This window comes from Alosa alosa, chromosome 14, assembly GCF_017589495.1.
Source record: "Alosa alosa isolate M-15738 ecotype Scorff River chromosome 14, AALO_Geno_1.1, whole genome shotgun sequence".
Classification (NCBI taxonomy): domain Eukaryota; kingdom Metazoa; phylum Chordata; class Actinopteri; order Clupeiformes; family Clupeidae; genus Alosa; species Alosa alosa.
The window spans coordinates 19,193,788-19,213,757 of record NC_063202.1 but is presented as its reverse complement, the minus strand read 5'-3'; the positions used below and the strand labels follow the sequence as shown (position 1 = coordinate 19,213,757).

General features: G+C 41.2%; 2 protein-coding genes across 8 annotated transcripts in view; both read left to right on the top strand.

Annotated features, from left to right (window-relative positions):
- The first annotated feature begins 131 nt into the window (after positions 1-131).
- On the top strand, positions 132-8,701 carry LOC125307354 (zinc finger and BTB domain-containing protein 18-like). Of its 7 annotated transcripts, none has more exons than XM_048263282.1 (4): positions 132-258; positions 1,668-2,802; positions 3,295-3,359; positions 8,624-8,701. In XM_048263282.1, the coding sequence occupies exons 2-3, from the start codon at positions 1,672-1,674 to the stop codon at positions 3,316-3,318; spliced, it is 1,155 nt and encodes a 384-aa protein (XP_048119239.1). In that variant the 5' UTR covers positions 132-258; positions 1,668-1,671; the 3' UTR covers positions 3,319-3,359; positions 8,624-8,701. The 7 variants fall into 7 exon arrangements, 5 of the variants coding, with proteins under 5 accessions (XP_048119239.1, XP_048119240.1, XP_048119238.1 ...); XM_048263283.1 differs by lacking the exon at positions 8,624-8,701 and adding an exon at positions 5,873-6,398; XM_048263281.1 differs by lacking the exon at positions 8,624-8,701 and adding an exon at positions 3,459-4,995.
- Positions 8,553-19,970, top strand: part of LOC125307353 — a 50,095-nt gene continuing 38,677 nt past the window's right edge. Inside the window, exons 1-2 of the mRNA XM_048263277.1 lie at positions 8,553-8,941; positions 9,051-9,296. Coding sequence (XP_048119234.1) covers positions 8,569-8,941; positions 9,051-9,296 — 619 coding nt within the window. The 5' untranslated portion in view covers positions 8,553-8,568. The remainder of the gene's footprint in view (positions 8,942-9,050; positions 9,297-19,970) is intronic.

Sequence of the window (19,970 nt, the reverse complement as noted above, 5' to 3'; positions counted from 1 at the left end):
AGAAATACATCCGCAAGATGCCACCAAATTCACCAGCCTTTTTTTTAATCCCCAAAAGAATGTCTTTGAAGTAGACCCAGTGTGGTACAGCACAATTGCCCTTGGGGTCAATCAAATCGCCTCAGTGCTATCACGGATATGCCGAGAGGCTGGAATTGAGCAGATATACACCAACTCTTGCTTGCGAAGGACAAAAGCTAACCTCCCGCCTGATGTTGCTCCTCAATCATATGAGATCGTTTCTGTCAATGGACACAGGTAAACCAGATTCATGTAACAGATCTAGGCTACTGAAACAATGGGTTTCTATTCCACCATATTTGACAATACTGCCATCCATTGACATTATCTTCCTACACACACACACACACACACACAACAATTGATGAGTCCCATTTTTTTTTTTTTTTTTTTTTTTTTTTTAGCAATTTGTCAAGTAAAGCTTACATGATAACTAAAAGTTTTTGTATACTGGACATGTTCACTTAGGCCTACTTGAATAGATAACTAAAACAGTGCAAAATGAATCCACAGGGCTGTGTCTGCAATTTTCATAGCCAAAGTAGCCTATCATTTTGTAAGACTTGTTGTAAGTTTTACTTATAGCACATTTTCTATGCACAGTGCAACCCAAATCGCTGTTGTGATGTTTGCTGCACAACTTTGAAATGGCCTTCGTAAGAAACTGGGAAGACTATAGGCTACATTAAATGATTATTAGGCCTAGGCCTACTCTCAGAAAATGTGTGTTTGTTGGTTATCATTGCCTTCAAATCAAAACACAAAGTTTACAACTTGCACACAGATGTTGGTTATGGGAAAACAAAAGAGTGTAGCCTAGGATGATTTTTTAGCATTTAAACTTGGGTGCACAGTCTGTTACAGCCAGCCAGGCTAGATGCAACACAAAATGACCATCAGTCAAAGGGGCTCGTGTCTAGGGTTATTTATTAACAAAAACAATAATAATAATACAAGTAAGGAAAAAAAGACAATAAACGAAGTCGAAAATGACGATGAGACAGCCTACGTTAACACGTGTCCGGCTATTTTCATAAACAGACATTTCACCCTCTCCATTTTCAAAAATAACACATGCACACCTGTCAGTTTTCAGAAAAGTTTTCATTTACACTAACCTGTGTATATATGCCATCAAGAGCATGCCAAACCTGTAGTGTAACGAGAAGCTCAAGCCCAAGTTAGCCAATCAGAATCCCGAAAATAGCAACAACAGCAACAAATCACTTCGTCTTTCTCTTTTGAACTGTATTTGCAAATGCAAACAGACGAGAGATAGATAGATAGATAGATAGATAGATACTTTATTGATCCCCAAGGGGAAATTCAAGGTCTCAGTAGCATACAGACATCACACACAACATTTCAACGTATGCCTACAGTATAAAAAGTAATATAAGTATATATATATATATATATATATATATATATATATATATATGTATAAATATATAAACACAACAATAACAGTGTCAAACACAACATATGCCAATTGTCCAGCTTGCCTGTGTCTACATTCTAAAACTATGAACCACTCAAAACAGCACAATGGTCAAAGTGCTTTAGAGAAGAGAGTTGAATCACAGCAATAGCAAGTAAAGTTTACTATCCATTTACACATTGGAATTTTGTTTTCCACTGCACAGGTTCATGGATTTTCCTGGCCACTTCCTAGAGGTTTTTCAGGAGCTGAACAACCAGCGTGCCCAGAATCGTCTGTGTGATTGCATAGTTGCCGTGGGGAACCGGTACTTCAGTGCACACCGCTCTGTCCTGGCGGCTAGCAGCTCCTACTTCCGTTCTCTTCTATGCAACTCGGACACTAGTGTTGTCCAGCAGTATGTTGTGGGCCCTGATGGGAACATGAGACTCCTGCAGCTGGACTCAGAGGTGGTGACCCCTGAGGCAATCTCAGCACTGCTGGATATGATGTACTCCTCCAAACTCTTGCTGGACATGTCCCACATCACAGACCTGCTGCTAGCTGCCTCATACCTGCACCTTACTGCTATAGTCAAAGTCTGCAAGGAAAAGGTCAATTCAAACACTTTGCCCACGTCGAACTCCGGAGGTCACGCTGCCGCATCGACACCCAGCCATCAGGAACATGAGGCCACTAATGGCAGCAGTAAGGTTGAGCAGCGGGAGCCGACGCAGGCTTTTGTCAGACCTGGTCAGAAGCGGGCGGCCTGCGAACAGCAGTATGGCCACAAAGGCCATCGGCTCAAGTCGCCTGGAAATAAACGCCGGAAGTTTAATAGTGGCTCTGAAATCGTCAAGTCTGGGGCAGTGGTCTCTGCTGGTTCCTCTGAACCTAACTTTAGCCCGGCGTCAGAGAACGGCTCTGCCTGTTTAGAGGTGTATGAGTTTGAGTATGAGGTGCCGCCTGAGGCCAATAGCCCTAATCTTGAAAAAGGGTTGCAGACTGGGGATGCTAATGGATTAATCCTTAAAGTTGAAGATGAGGAGCCATCAATTGTAGAGGTGAAATACGAAAGCAACATCTCACCAACAAGATGGGAGGCAGCAGAGTCTGCTGTCCAGATAGATATGAAGAAAAAGTTTATGAACAGTGCAGTTACTGAAGGACCGTCGAAGACCACAGGCTGCAGTGAGGACCGACAGACTACCAGTCAGCTAACTGACAAAGTACTCCATAGCAGACATAACATCACCATCTATGAGACAAAAGGGGCATTGCATGAACTCGGTGTAGGTCAAGGCCTGGGTGCTAACCAAAGCCTGGGCTTGACTCGGCCTATCATTCCTAAAGCCAGAAAGGTAGGTAGGATCTCCAGGATGGGTTCTGGTTCCAACTCAGTCACTGCAGTGAAAGAGGTCAGCAGGACCACACACAGCGCTGAACTGGCAGCTTCTACCTCATCAATCTCAGTGAAGCCTGCCTCAGTGGGGGCAGGAGATGCTATTATCTTGCAGTTAGCAAAGGGAGGGTCAGGTGCTATCCTGAGGGCTGTGGGGCAAAATTTACACACTACTGTGCAAGCCCCTATCATGAACCCCCCCAGACAGCCCTCAAGACGGACTACCAGGGCAATTAAGCCAAAACTACCAGGCTACTGACTCATTGTTTATTAGAATTGTTACTTGCACAAACACTTTTGTGTTTCTGGAACTTATAGGTTCCTGGGTGTGAAGACCCAGGTGGAGTGCATGTGTTCTGATCTTAAGCTAGATAACTAGTATAAAATGGGACAGACTTGTGCAAAGATTATGTTCCTACTGATATGTATTTTTTTCCTTTGCATTTAATAGGGTGTACAGCTAGGTCCAGTGTAACCCATGAATACTAAACAAAGACCTGTCATCAACATAGTAAGGTAGGGTAGACTTCAACTCAGTTCTTGCCAACACATAATATAAACTAGACCAGGGACTGTTTCTCTACATTGATTGTCACCTCATCTTGCTGCACTCAGGGGGCCTTCAGTGGTGATATTCCAGACCTATCTGCAATCTCTGCCCATCTGACTAAGGATTGCCCACACCCTCAGCTACACTGCATGTCATTTTGCCTTAGTAGATTTATGATTTGGTTTATGAAGTGCCAGTTTTGCTCTCATATCCAGAGTGATTGTTGACATGGCCTCAATCAGATCCTCTTCCTTGCTGTAACTCTCGTAGCTTGACAGCAGTGAGCAGGGATTGTACCTCAGACTGCTGAAGGTCCCTTGAGACATCACGGCACATATAATTGACCGCTTAAAAAGAGAAGAGAGATGAAAGACTGTGATGAGTGGCATCATTTCATTCGTTCAAATTATTTGATTCTAGAAAGGCAGGTGAACTGTGTAGCATGCATAGTGCTGGGAAGTGCAGGGCCAGTGTCCTAATGTAGTGGGGTGAGTTTGTAGTTAGATGTGGTTTGTAGTTATATTGGCATGCTTGTAGAATGCTTACAAAAGGATGATGAAGTCATTAAAGCAGTGAGTAATTATCTCCATATGTTCGTGTTACTGTAGGTAGAGGATAGGTTTTGAATGTAATGTTGTTTTGTTTAAGCTTACTTTTTCTTAGCTTTTTTTGTATCCAGTTTAAAGTTGGACATTAATACTAAGGAACTCATTGATGAGTGCGTTATGCTGTTTTTTATCTCCACTCTATGTTGTTCTTGAGGATATCCTGTTATTTGATCTGATAAATTTCTGTTCGACATCACAAAACAGTACAAATGTCTGTGGTGAACAGTTGGCAGAAATCCTGCACTTGCCTACTTGCTCTTTCAAAAGGACTTCCGAATGTTTGGCCACATGAACCTTTGCTGAAGTAAACACAGACCTTTTTGTGGCATGTAGACTGATGGGAACTCAAGTCAGTGAAGTGGCGTCCTCACCTTAGTCAGTTTATTAACAGAAAGGATGGTGTTGCTTAAGGAGATAACTAGGCCTACATTCCATTTGATATGAGTTGTGAGTTTTGAGAATGTTTGAGTGTCTGTTTAAGTGTACTGCCTGTATTGCCTTAAATATTAGTAGTGATAACAGATAAATAATCCACGTATTAAAAGTATTAAAGTATTTTCACAAGCTTGTTTTAAGTTCACTGAGGTGTTTAAAACACAAAATATGGTGCTTTTGAAATCTGGTTTCAAGGTAAAACTTAATCCCTCGTTGACTCTAGACTGCATCTCAATTGAGATTGAGAGTTGGTCTGGAAAGGAGTTTTACAAGACCAAGACCTCCATATTGTGGGGAAAGTCCATACAAGTCGATTTACCGAATGCAATGCAAAAGGAAGGAGTCCATCGAAGCTTAGTTCCAAAAAATCACGTATACTTTGCTGTTTGTGGCAGTTTGGTCAAATATCAGTTAATAATAGTTTGTAAAAACGTTGTCCCATACAACAACAAACTTTCCTCCTTGAGCTGAACTCAAATTACTCCAGAATTTCGCTTTAAAGACATAAGATAAGATTCCCTACCCGCAGCATCAAGAACAGTATCAATCCAGTCAGAGAGGAGACAGATGTATGTGATTTTGGGAACTCTGTGATGAATGGAAATGAAATATATGACGATCGAAAACTCATGAGAACGCACAATCTGGACATTTTATCATAACTCGGTTGCCGCTTTGGGTCGAATCAGTGACGCTTGCAAGTCAGCTCAAAACCAGGCCATTTCCGTGGGTCTATCACTAGGTGGTGGTCTCGCTGATCACTTCCCGGAAAGTTTACAGGCAACACTTCATATTTCATGAAAGACGTTTTATCTCCATTTCTAGAAAAAAAACTGCGATTTTGATGAAAACTAGCCACTGTTTCGCTTGGGATTTCTCAGGAACAGAGGCGTGTAGAAATACACGGTTTGCACCCACTGAGAGCTTAAAGTCTCACCTTTTAAACGAGCCATTGTATGTGTTCATAGCTATAAAACAGAATATGCTGTGGCTGTACAAAAATCTAGAGTGCTGGCACTCTAGGACAAAGCTTCCGAAAACAGCTTGGCATTCAATGAGTTAATAATGTTGTTAGTGTGTATTATTTATAGTCACACAAATCAATTTTACAGTTACAAATTGTGACGCACAAACAATACATGAGACACTTTTGATGTCCAAGGTGATACTAAAGTCTGTGTACCTGCTGTAGGACAGCTTTGTGTACGTAGAACATTAGTTTGTCACTAGAAATTTAAAATGGTAAAATATTTGTAACTGTAGGATGATTTGTAACAGTAGCTATGACAGATCTGTATCCATAGAATAGATTTGTAAGTGTAGTACACATTTGTGATATTGACAATTACTTGTACAAATCATTTTCACAGTTACAAATAATTTGTATAGTTGTGATACACACAGAAAACTTTTGGGTCTGATTTGATACCATACAGAGAAGCCTGCAGGTCTGTGTGCAGATGGATGGAGGTCCAGCAAGAGGCACTGCTGAGCTGATGTGGGATGAGTCTGCTGGTTAGTTATCAAAAAAGCTGTCTGCTAACTGCAGTCTGTGTATGTGTCATGTATCCTCTCTGAGTCATACAGAACACATCAGTGATCCAGCTGAATGACTCAACCAACTGCTGCCATGCAAACCCTTCCCTCTCTGTATATGATGCCCCTATTGAGGTCTGTGTCTGAAGGCGATTTCATTACAGCAGGAGCTACTCAGTACTCTTGGTTGTTTTGCATCTCCATCAAACAGTAACAGTACTTCTGGCCCACAACCTGCTTTAAAGAGACGTTTAGGACCGGTGTGCTTATGACTGGTGATTTTACAGTAATACACTGGAGGAGATGTTGAATTTCTTGGGTCAGGAACGGTTCAATGTCTTGGGTTGGTTGGGAACTTCCTATCAGAATATATGTATTTTCTTTTCTCTTTTCTTCTTTTAACTAATTTTGTTGAATTGTGGACCTTATGGTGTTCTTATGGATGCAGGTGCCAATTAACTATGGTCTGATATCATGTCTTCTTGGTTTGTCTGTTCTTTCTGAATGCCATGTATCTGATGCACCCTTGGGTGAGATGACATCATATGATTCACCTGTGAGCCTTTGTTTGAAAAAACATTCCTTCTTGAGCCTCTTTGAAAAAACATTCCTTCTGGTGTTAAGCGAGCCTGCTTCACCACTGGTTGTGAACTTCCCACAGCGGCCAAACATCTCACTGCTTTACCCTCATAACCAGCAATCTAGCTGCAGTGTTATGAACACACGAGGGTGCACCACAACCACCTTACCGATAAGTAAGAACTAGCAACAGCAACAGACACCCTTATGGGCTTTTCACTGGGGTTATCAGGTGGGCACTAATACATCATCATGATTAAAGATTTATCATTTGAGATACACCACTTTTTATGCTTTTCCACATCACTACAAAGCAAATGCCTCATACTGGGGCACGAGTATGAGTCAGTCAGGGGAGTACAGTCACTACCATGGTATAAATGAGGGTGTCAGGGCACGAGTAGAGAGTCAGTCACTACCAGGATATAAATGAAGTTGTCAGGTTGAGTAGAGTCAGTCACTACCAGGGTATAAATGAGGGTGTCGAGGCACGAGTCAGTCACTAGGGTATAAATAAGGGTGTGGGGGTGAGTAGAATCAGTCTTTATCCCCAAGGGGAAATTCATGAATAGTGTGAAATGGCTTTAAATCAGCCATTTATCTCCATCAAGTCCAACAAGAACAGGCAGATGTCTATTCCAATAAAGGTGGTTTATTGTCACACACACACACACACATGCACGCATGCATACACACACACACACTCACCCAGTGGACTGAACATGAAACCATGATGGCTGTAGCCATCACTACTGAAGCTGTGTCTGGACGCACAGCAATAATAAAGAAATCACCGAAATTGTATCTCTTACTGTATGTTATTCTATTGCTATAAATCAGTTTGGATAAAAGAGTCTACCAAATAAATAAGCATAAATGTAAATACAGTAAGTGTACATTACATTTATGATTTTCAGGATAAAACCTAATCCCGTTTACGATCATCAAAGCAAAATGTATGTATTGATCTGAATGGCCAAGTGGGTAATCTCATTTGTTTTTCCTGACAAAGCAGATCAGAGGCAACAAACTTGACAGCACAACTCTGACTCATCATCAACATTCAATTTGCTTGATATGACATACGCAAAACAATCCCTTGACCCTTAGTTGCGCATTGTAAAATATTGCTGTACAATGAAACTGTGAGAGAAAGAGGCCATGATTAAATGTTTTGAAATTATTTTATTTGAGCTCTACAAAAAAGCCGTATGCGCAGAAGGGAGTGACCACTGACACAAGTACTGTTATGGATGTGGCTGTCATATGTGTGTCTCTTCAGGTTCTAGGCAATAACTTAAACCCTCAGTCTTGTCCCCAGTAGTTCCATGTGAGTGGCTCTTAACCACATGCTTCCATATTTCCATCACATCAGGAATTGAAATTCATGGGAGGAAGTGCTTATTTTGAAAGTCAGCATCAACAAACAAACATCTTCAAAATGAACAATGGCTCCGCTTTGTGCAAATAAACTATTAAGGCCCATATCAAGAGATCAATAATATTGCCTATATTTGAATCATTGTTATCTTAAGTCCTTAGTTTAATTTCTACATTCATTCAGTGTTCCAGTTTAATAATTATCTTTCCAAAAGATAGAGACCCTAATAGTGTTATTTCACTTTAAGAGTCAACATTGTTTTGGAAAAGTTTGGTGAACAAGGCAATTTGAAAAAACAAAATTGAATGTCCGCACTTCGTCTGATGAAGAGTGTGTAGCTCGAAAACGTTCACTTGGTGAAATTAAAGAAAAAGCAAAACGGGAGCAAGTGTGCGGACATTCAATTTTGTTTTTTGATTGTCTGACCCTTTTGTCCTGCACCTGCGTTTTGGATGTGCGCACCTCTACCTTAGCTACCGAACAAGGCAATTTGGACATTCTAGGCTTACACCAAAGATGTTTTGGCCCAAACTCTTTGTTTTCCCTATATTTAAAACAAAACATCACCATGACAACTTAAGATGGAATGTTTATTTACAGAAGTCTAACTTCATTCCAAATTTCACTTCATTTCCAATGTTGAAGATGTTTGAGCGCTCTGCACTAAAAACTTTGCATAACTCTTACACAGAGGTTCCAGGGAAAGAGGCATCCTCCAGGGCAAGGCCAATGTCTCGTTCAACACTACAGTGGCAGAAATACAAGCCAGGAGTGACCATGGATCAGCAGCGAACTGAGAGGCGTGAGAATCTCACTCCTCAAGAGAGAGAAGAACTGGAGGAGAAGAGAAGGAAGAAGCTGCTTGGTTTTTTCAGCCGGCGGGAGGCTGCAAAAGACAAATCAAATTTCGTAGGCAATATCAGTATATCAGTATTTGAGAAGGCAGTAATGACAGAGACCATGCTGTTTGGAATGATGGGTGATGTGTCTACCCATCTGAACTTGTCATGTTAGTATCATGTCTTCAGCACTCTCATCGAGCACCAAGGGTTCAGTTCACTCATTTCAAATACGAGTCCTCATCTAATATGAGAAGTTAAATATGTCTATCCACACAGACCAAAACCTGCCACGTGAGGCCAAGGAGAGACCTCAGCTGGCCAAGGAGGATGGGAGGAAGAGCCCATCACAGCTGTCCGTTAATGGACACAGAGATAAGATGCCTGTTTATCATCTGAGATTCCAGCCGGTGTGCAGGGATGTGCAGCGAACCCTGCAGCCTGGGAGGTTTGAGGACGTAACCCCAGCAGAGAGGGACCAGTTGGAGGAGCAGAGGAGGAAGAGGCTGCTTGATTGGTTCAAACGTAGGGGCCTCACTGTCCAAAACACTTTCATTAATTAATCAAGAATATATTTTATTTTGTTGTTTGCTCTTCTCTTAGTTTATAGAGACAGCAGAAAGAGTAATATTGTATTTGGCGTTGAGGAGTATTTGTATTTTGCAAGTGTTTATATTTTGCTATACAGATTTGTATAAGGTGTAAGACGGTGTCTTCACATTATTAATTTTTTTTTTAATAACATCTAAAATTTGGACTTGGGAATTATTATAGGAATTATTCCACAACACCTATATGTTTCAGAGTGAACAAGGCCTAGAAGACTGTTCATTTTAAAAATACACATAGTCCCAAAGTCCCAGATATCTGAAGATGCACAACAGCCAATCAAGATGCTGTGGTTTCATTTGAACTTGTCAAATTGACGGCACAATTCCTATTCAGCGACTCACTCACACATTGGGAAAGGATGCTCTCTAGTGGAGAAAAAGGATGCTGCATGTTTGTGAGGGCCACGTTGGCTCACACGCAAGGCAAGGCATATTTATTTGTATAGCGCATTTCATACACGTGGCAATTCAATGTGCTTCACACATGATAAATGACAATAATAAAAGTAAGATGTAAAATATATATATGTACATGAAACACCAACAAGGAGGCAGTTTAAAAGTAAATGAGAGAATAAAAAAGAAATGAAAAACATAAAAGCTTAAAAAACAATGTGCATTAAGAAAAGTTTGGTCTTAACTTTCGTTTTAAAAGTGGCTATAGTTGGGGCGTTTTTGATGGTCTCTGGAAGCTGGTTCCAGAGATGGACGCCATAGTGGCTAAAAGTAGCTTCACCCTGCTTTGTTCTGTTTAAGTATATAAGTATAAGTATGTATACTCTTCTGATCCCGTGAGGGAAATTTGGTCTCTGCATTTATCCCAATCCGTGAATTAGTGAAACACAGCACACAGTGAGGTGAAGCACACACTAATCCTGGCACAGTGAGCTGCCTGCTACAGTGGCACTCGGGGAGCAGTGAGGGGTTTGGTGCCTTGCTCAAGGGCACTTCAGCCATACTGGCTGGGGTTCGAACTGGCAACCCTTCGGTTACAAGTCCGAAGCGCTAACCAGTAGGCCACGGCTGCCCCATCTGATGGTCGGTTTCAGTAGTAGTTGTTTATGTTGTGATCTAAGGGACCTTGTTTGGGAATACTGTTATAACATGTCATGTAAGTAGTTTGGCCAAACCCCCTTCAAAGACTTAAAAACAAGCAGAAGAGCTTTAAAATCAATTCTGTAACTGATTGGGAGCCAGTGCAGGGACTTTAAGATTGGGGTGATGTGATCTCTCCTTTTTGCTTTAGTGAGGACCCTGGCTGCACTGTTAAGAATCCATTTGTTCACCTTAAATGTGAAAAACACAGGATGTGTTTGTATTTTGAAGCCATTTTATATACATTGTTATTTGATTGTCATGCTTTAAGTCATTACTGCACAAATGAAGTACCTATCTCTCTCTCTCTCTCTCTGTCTGTCACACACACCACACCTATATAATCTCATACATTTAGCATGTATTAATGTCATACATGTTTTCAATCCATATAGTTACATTTGGTCTCTATTATTGATGACAATTCACTGCAACATGAAATATTGCAACTTTTTATTATTTTGTTTTCAAACTGCTTGATTGCTTATTTCTCCTCTCTTGTCCTCTGTTAGTTCTTCTGGGTCCTTGACTGAGATGTCTGTATACAGCACTAATTCCGTATCTGAAGAAAGGGGGATAAAGGAATATTTAGAAAGTGCAATTCATACACATTGGAAATTCAACATTTTTCTGGCTACAGTTGGAGCACCCAACAGATTTCTCTCCAGTTATCTAATCTGAGATGGCTGTCACGGATTTTACTGTAGTTTTTGCAGAGATTGGCATGGTGTTATTTCAGTTAGCCTATTAGCTGGTTTGATTTGCATTGAGCTCAATGAGCATCAAACCCATACCTGCCAACACTCCCGTTTTTCCCGGGTTTCTCCCGTATTTCAAGGTCATCTCCCAGCACCCTCCCGTTTTGTTATTTCTCTCAGAAAACTCTCGTAATTTGCATGACCATCACACTTCATTGTAAAACCACTGATCCGTTCATTTTTTCTGCTAGTCTGACATTTCCCAGGTTGCCAGATTGTGTATGAAATACACCCTACACATACACAATCACTTACTTTCAATTTAAACTTTTTTGTCATAAAACCTGGCAACCGAAACCCCAAATAAGGAAGCGGGTGCACACTGCGCAGCCACGGAGTGTCGCAAGCAACCGGGCTAGTTGAATAGCCAACTTAGGGAAGACATTTTGTGATTAAAGGGACACCAGGCAACGTTTTCGTGTTAATTACTCATCTTCATAAGTCGGTATATGGTTAAATGACTCATTACAGGGCGAATTAAGACTCTCTCGCCCGCCCCTACTGTCTGTAGGAAGAATATCCCACTTGCAAGTTCAGTGTATCGTGCCGGCGAATCGAAGCAGTTTCAGTTTCCATCCTGCATCCACAGCACAGAGGGAGGCTAACTAAACGCTTAGCGATTGTTGCAAACGGTGTATAATGGCAGAGCCGGGCGAAGAAGCAGCTAAAAACCCTTGACGGAAGATGCAAAGAAAAGGAAAAGAGCTTCAGACCGAGCGAGGGAAAGTTGCGTAGAGAAAAAGCATCAGGCTTGCCTGGTGTCCCTTTAACAAAAGAAACCCCCAAGAAAAACAACCTCCCGTTTTTGGAGAGCTAAATGTTGGCAGGTATGATCAAACCAGCTAATAGGCTAACTGAAATAACACCATGCCAATCTGTATGGTGAAGGGTATGTGATGATGTGGGGCTATTTTAATTCCAAAGGCCAAGGGAACTTTATCAGGATGCAAAGTAAATATCTGCCTGCCTCTATGGGAATTTAACAAGGGGTGTGAATACTTATGACTCCTGTATTTTAAGGAAGAACATTTATTTATTTACGATATATTATTCATTCACAAAGAAAATTGGTGTCCTTAAAGGTTGGATATTCATTTTTGTACTTAAGGGATTAAGATCAATTTGCAAAAGATGATTTTATATTCCTCTTTTTAGTCAACTTTAGCATGGATTCAAAAAGTTTCGTACTGCGTACGATGAAGGGAAAACTGAATCAATCCTCCAAACCACTAGCCTGGCGGGCCATCCTATATCATTGAAATGTATAGTCTGGCATCGAACCATTCACCTCGCTTAATCCAAGGGGCGGGCAGAGAATTGTCTTTCAAACTGCCTAGGCATGTAATAGGCCAGCGCTACGACTCAACTTTCAAAGAAAAGCACAAGTCCAACTTCTCCAAAGTTGACGCCAACGCCGATTCAAACAACCGCTCTTCGTTCGCCATAGCCACCTTCCTTGTTGTTCACCGTCGCAGGACTGTCGTTATCCTGTTAAGCCCACCTTAAGACTCTCTAACAAAATAGAGCCCTGTGATTGGATGAGGTCCACGGCGTCAGCCAATAGAAATCCCTATGGTTTGATACTAGACGTACAGGCTGAGCAAATTAATTTGCCGCCGCTAGGGTGCATCTAGATTTCTAGGCTACCAAACCACATATTTTCTAAGAACTTTTGACAAGATTTGGGAAAGATTCTTGAAAGACTGTAGTCTTTTAACTAATACCCCCCATGTTTTTTAAAAAGTCTTCCTCAAATCTTGTGAAAATCAAATGGTGTAAGGAGGCCTTAATTTGGGTCTGGCTGATACCTTTTTGTTACAGATCATTTTCAGAGTGAAAGAGAGAAGAGTGAAAAGCAGTTTTCAGTAAAGCTATTTATTGGCTAAATGTTGGTGCCCCCCCCCTGTCCATGGTGCCCTACGCACACTGTGTGATGTGCATTGTGGTAGTATTGCACACATAAACACACACGCACGCACGCACGCACACATGCATGAACTCACCCACAAGCACACACACACACGCTCACACACACACATGCCCGCACAAACACATGCAGGCAGGCAAGCAGGCAGGCATGCGCACACACACACACACAGCCCATTACCCGCACACATTCATAACCGAACACACACACACACAGAGATAGAGAGAGAGAAGCACACATATACACAAAAGCAAACAGACATGCACACACTCATTTACATAACACAAAAGTTGCAAGAGAAGGGGATGGTGTAGGAGATGGAGGCAAATTGGAGTAGGAGATGGAGACAAATTTACAAGTGTGATTTATTTTTGCGGAGAGAATGTGCAGGACTAAGCGGCAGTCATATGGTGTACCGCTTTGCGGTGCATCTAGTTATTATCATTGTTATGATGATGACGAATGAACGCATCTCTGTAGAATGAATCTGCTTGCACGCACATGCAACAGCAGGATTCCATCTAAAACAGGTGTGTGTGTGTGTGTGTGTGTGTTTGTGACAAGCAGAGTGTACATGCGTCTGTACTCTGTTCTTGCTAATGGAATTTTCAAAGCAAAGACAAAACAAAGTCTTACAATTACAGTATACAATTACAATTACAGTAATTTCCTGTATATTTCCCGTATCTTGTGCACCCACATACCAAGATGTGCGTTGCGCATGGCTCATATATGCAGGTGTAAGATAGGGCCCCAAATATTTTAAGCGGTGGTGGCTGACAGAGAATGTGACGAGCTGTGTTGTGATTTTGTCTGCTTAATGCTGCAAGAATGACTATTGTGTAGGGGTGGGCGATATATATCGTCTACGATAATATCGTGATTGTTGTTTTAACGATGTGCAAATTTACATTATCGAGTATTTAAATTAGGCCTACTTATGGGGAAAAAACACTCGAAATTACGCATTAAAACCCCATACATTCACTAAATACAGGAGGTGTATGCGAGAGAAGCCCCTTGTTGCAGCAGAGCAAGTGTCACATGATCGCTAGTGGGTCCACCTTGTCACACGCAGGCCTAATGTTTATTTTGTGTAGCGACCAAGACGTAGGCCTACTTGGGATTTTGTGCAACTACTTCTGTTCTGTTCACGTAGCATTGATGAGACAGTCACATTTTTTCCTACATGGTATTATATGGAGAGAAAACATTAGCCTTTGAGTATTTTAGTAGTCAGTTGTAAACAAAGAACTCTTCTCATGTAACCCTTTAGCATCTCTATGGGATTTCTCATATACATTAGCCATAAGCTAACGCATTAGTTTCTATTCTGTAACTTGGAATGCAAGCCAGCCTACATGATTTCTCTTAAACAAAACATCGAAGGAAATAACTGAGATGTACTCTGTTGGTCTGCTTAGTTTTACAGTGAATCCTAAGTAGGCTAAAGGTTTTTGAAAGGAACTTCAGCTTCAGACTTTCTCTTGGGAAACTGTTAGGCCTATTCACCTTCTCTAATGTAGCTGGCTAGACCATGTCATTGCCACACACACAAGTGGGGGCAAAACTGGAAATGTGTCATAGAGTGACAATGCATTGGTTGATTTGGTTAAAAAGTCACAGGTTAGGTTATTGGTTATTATTGTATTGATGATATTCATAAATAATGAGCTAACTCAGACTTTTACAAAAATGTTTTTGAAGGATATCGACTAATTATCGTTATCGTCAAAATCACAAAAAATATCGAGATATTATTTTTTGTCCATATCGCCCACCCCTACTATTGTGTCATGAATGATAGTGACAACAATGTTTTGCACCAGCAGATGGGGCAAGAGCACATGATCCTAAAGTAAATTTAACCAGATCGCTCAGAAAGGGCATCTCAATTAAGCGTATATGAAAAATATGCAAGTTATGCAATTACTGGTTGTACATTGTTTACATTGTTCATATATTCATTGTACAAAGAGCTGGATGTAGCAAAATGTACAGTACCTATTTCAAGTTCTGAAACTACATGATACCCAATATGCTTATACCTGCCTATATTTTTTTCAAAGCTCACAAAATGCAGTCTGTGTCAAAGTCAAATGTAATCAGTTGCAACACTCAGCTACACATCCATGCAGAGGAAAGAGAACTGAAAAGGGAGGTCCATGTATGTTTCAGTCAGTGTGCATCTTGTGTGTGTTTCGTGTGCTGGGAACAGGCCTCTGTATGAGAAGACACCTCTCAGCTCCCATGTTCTACTTAAGAAAACTCTACTCTTATAGTTATGGACTCTTCTTGCAATATTATTCTTTCTTCATTTCCTCATACTTGCAATATTAAGCAGACAATATCACAACACAGCTTGTCACATTCTTGTGGCATACAGGTGTACTGTTGGACTGCTATTCCTATTTGAATAGTTGCTTCCAGCATTCAGAGTGAATTATTGTGCATCTGCCTGTGTAACCCCAGCATCAGAGCACAATGTAATGCAATGCATGTCAGGTTTGCATTCGAGCTCTACTTCAGACTCCTGCAGTGCATGCGTAAGTAGCCAGTGGCTCTGAGTCTAGCAAGTCCAGGGTGTAGAAAGCACAGACGCTGACCACATGTTGACTTGCACCACTATGCCACTTTCTTTATTACTTAGGTCAAACAGTATTTTATAGTATTTTACAGTATTTGCACTAGTATTTTATTGACTGTCTATGCACAATTTCAAAAAAAAAATTTTGCTGCTCTTATTTTTCAATTATTATATGTGCCCTCTTATTCACTTATTTACTTACTTTTTTGTTTACTTGAATGTTATGTTGTCTGTGGACTTAAAATTGGTCAAATATGTCTTGTCTTCACCGTGGGATAGTGAGAAACGTAATTTCGATCTCTTTGTATGTCTGGAACATGTGAAGGAATTGACAATAAAGCTGACTTTTGACTTTTTGACTTTTGACATGTGAGCTGCAGGAAGGAAGACGACCTGGCTGCACGGTGCACGCAGCTGCAGAGTTGTCCAGCACAAACCGAATCTGTCACACATCTGAAGATATCTGTGCTGAACTCATTTCGCATTTGCAGGTCTGTTCAACTGTTTAAAGCACACACTGTATTATGAAATCTTTCATCTTTCATCTCCATCTGTGGATCCCTCAGTTCAGCATAAACAGAGTCTGGCACCTGAGACTGAGAACCTCGATGCTGAATGCTTGTATGTAGCTGCAGATTATTTTTTCCTCTTAGTGTGACCTACAAAGGTGATAATGCTCTTCTCCCAGAAGTAGAAGTAAATTATCAAATGTGTGCTAAGAGCACCTGTTTTTGTAAAGTGTGTTTTTTGATTATGATTCTGCATATTCTTGTGAATTCTTTTAATTTCACAAAACAGTAAATGGACATACACAGAAACTCCTGCCTGATGCGACTGACTACAAGTAAAATATAATCTATTTTTAAATACCCTGGAACCCTGGAGAAATCATTGCAAGATATTTTTTGGTGTATATCCAGAAAATGTGTGCTCATTTTACTATATTGTGTGCTCATTTTACTATAACATGCGCACCTTAAGAAATATTGCCCTCATTTTACTAAATTGTGCTCTTAGTTTAGTAAATGGTGCACACACTTTACTTAAAGGGACATGCCACCATCTGGGAAAATACGCTCATTTTCCACCTCCCCTCGAGTTAAACAATTGATTTCTACCTTTCTCCAGTTCATCTAGTTCAGAGTCTGGCAATACCACTTTTAGCTCCAGCCTAGCATAGGTCATTGAATCAGATTAGATGATCTCGCCCGCTAACATCACGCTTAAAAGTGACTAAGATTTCCAGTAATTTTCCAATTTAAAACTTGTCTCTTCTCAAGTTAGAAAGTGTAATAAGACTAACGGAAAAGGAAACAAGGCAATGTTCCTATTCAGGCGTAATAATCCAGTCACTCTCTGCTGCAGCTCAAACTTGTTGCTGGAAGTTATAGTTTACGGGGACTATTTTCAGGTGCTGCGTGATATCACTGTGTTGCTGCGCCCATGGCACGTTTGCAACTTTCCTTGATTATTACGCCGGGATGAGTGTATTAGAGGTTTGCACGGCGTGTCATCAGATCGGGACGTCGCCATATTGGAGATACTCACATCATTAGAAAGCATTAGCCACTGAATTACATCCCTAACGTTGTCAAGGAAAATGGTTAATTGTTGCCGTGTTTTAGGTGGTACCAATAGGTCAAACCGAGAAAAACATCTGGAGAAGGTATGGACTTCCAAAAGTTGTTAAAAAACCAGGGAGAAAGGAGAATAATGCCAGAAGTTATTAGAGGAAGGTGGGCGCTTGTGGTTGGACTTGGTACTGCGTCTCCCTCACCCAACTCATATGGATCTGCGCTGCCAATAAACCGTAATTTCTCAAAATATCGTGCCTTTTCTTGTGGTCCAAGTCCTGCCCTAAATGCCTTTGCCTTTGCCTATGCCTTTGGGATAAATGCAGAGACCAAATTTCCCTCATGGGATCAAAAAAGTATATATACTTATATATACTTCATTCAGTTCTTTACGCAGAGTGCCTCCAACATGGCCATGCAGCTGGGTTACCGCCCAGGGGCTCTTTTCTAGAAAGCGTCGTTTGCTAACTTGCGTCACAACCTTGGTAGTTCGCTCCATCTTTCTTGGATTTGGTGTTTCTAGAAATAGTAGGGGTGGAAACAGGGGTCCACGCGCACCCCCCGGATTTTTTCATGCCACTTACATTTTTTTAATCCTTAAAGTGTCTATTTTCAGAATCTGCCAGGTACCAAGCTCAAAAAATGGGTTAAAGGCTTCATTTTTAACCCTTTATTGCACCCGACCCAAACTCGAAAAATAAAAAAAATGAGATAGAAAGTGGCATAACTTTTGAAGTAAACAAGATACAGAGACAAATAAACACATTTTCCCATATAATTCTGACCCAAGGAATTCAATGGAACAGTTATTTATTTCATTTGACAACATCTTGACTTCCGTTTTTTTTTTAATATATGGCCAAAAAACAGGCAAAACAGGCTCATTTGTCAACTATTTTTTCATTTTAATATCAATCAGTTACAGCAACACTACTCATCTTCCTCATCATCATCACAAAAGAGATCCTCTAAGTCCATTTCTTTCATTTCCAGCTCTTCATCCTCATCATTATGCTCATACTCTCCATCCTCTTCAGCCATAGACAAGTTATTGTTGTTGGAATCAGTTACCTTGTCAAGAGCTGCCTGCTCTTCTGACTCTGCTCTCTGAGCCAGTACCTCAACAAGAGAAGGAGGGAAGATGGGTCCAATTGTCCAGATTGGTTCCAACACCTCCTCCTCTCCTGTCTTCTCCCACCCCATGCCTGGATCATATGGTTTAGGGCTCTCGATTATTGCCTCGTTTGCTCTCTTATAGGAGGCAACTCTGTAGTTGGCACGCTGTACATGTGGGATGAGACAGACTTTGGGGGGAGGCAGGTGTTGTAGGTCTACTTTTGACTTTGAGTCCAGGACTTTGTCAGCACCAACCATTTTTCTTAGCATCTTGGCACGTACTGCGTCAACTGATGTCATCCGTGCTTGGCCATACATGATGCATGTGAAGCTCTCCATTTCCTGTTGAAGCTCATCTGTGACTAGCCAGTCTACACCAAGCTGTCTGAAAGCATTGTGGAGTTTAGGATTCTGCTGTAGCTTCTTCAGGGGATTCACTTTTCCTTTTCCTTTAAAAGCCCTGGTATAGTCCTCCCCAGTAAAGACATAGAACCCCAGCAGGGTGTTACAGTAGTCAGGGCCCAGTGATTCAGACGGTTCTGTCACATTTACTAGTATACGATGTTTGCCAGAGCCATGGTCAAGGTAGATTGAGAGGTTGATCTTACTGGCATGGTAGAGGAGGATCATTAGAATGTCTGTGTCAGGTGTCCTCACCACACAGGACTTGTAACCCCATTTGACAGCCTGATAGAGGTACAATGCGGCTGTCTGTCTCCTCCTGGTTGGACCGCAGTGCATAGATCTCAGAAGTCTGGACCTGTAAAATAAAGAAACTAAGTATTACTACATGTAATGTAATACTCACAAATCCAGAGCCATTTGGTCTACCTATCGTAGTATTTTTTATGTTTTTTTAATGTTTTTTTTCAAAGCATTGTGTATAGTGACACTGTTTAAGTCCTCTGTTAACTTACTTTTCCTTTTGTTGATTTTAGGTCATAGGATTTCCCATTAACACACACCACTGCTTTCATACTCCTCTCAATCCGAAATGCTGCCTCGTTGCTCCCCCAGACCTTGAGAAGTAGGTCACATAGCTGCTTCTTGTTCAGATCATTACCTAGGAATGACTTAAAGTCATGGGGAGTCCGGGTGTTTGGACCATCAATTATGTACTTCTCAGTAAAGCCACGTCTGAGCCTCTCCTGAGCTTTAATGGAGTCTGGCTGATAGCAATCTGTGGAGAACACAAAATGGTGCTTGGCAACCATTAGGTCCAGGAGCTGCATGCAAATCTCCCCACAGGTTGGTGGTAGGTTGGACATCGTGTGGAAGAGGGCATTGCCATCCTGTATGTATAGGGCATCCTTGGGGTAGGGTACTTCTTCATCCCTGTCCTTCAGCAAATGGTGAAGGATGGTCGCCTTGTTTGTTTTGGCAAAATAGCCATCAGGAGAGCCAAGGGCATGAGGAACAGGCGAGAGAGGATACCGCATGAGTTCCTCAATGTTGATAGGTTTCTCCATAATCTGTGACTTTACAAGTAGTTGATAGGCTATGTTACTCTGCTCCTGGTACACAAAGAGCT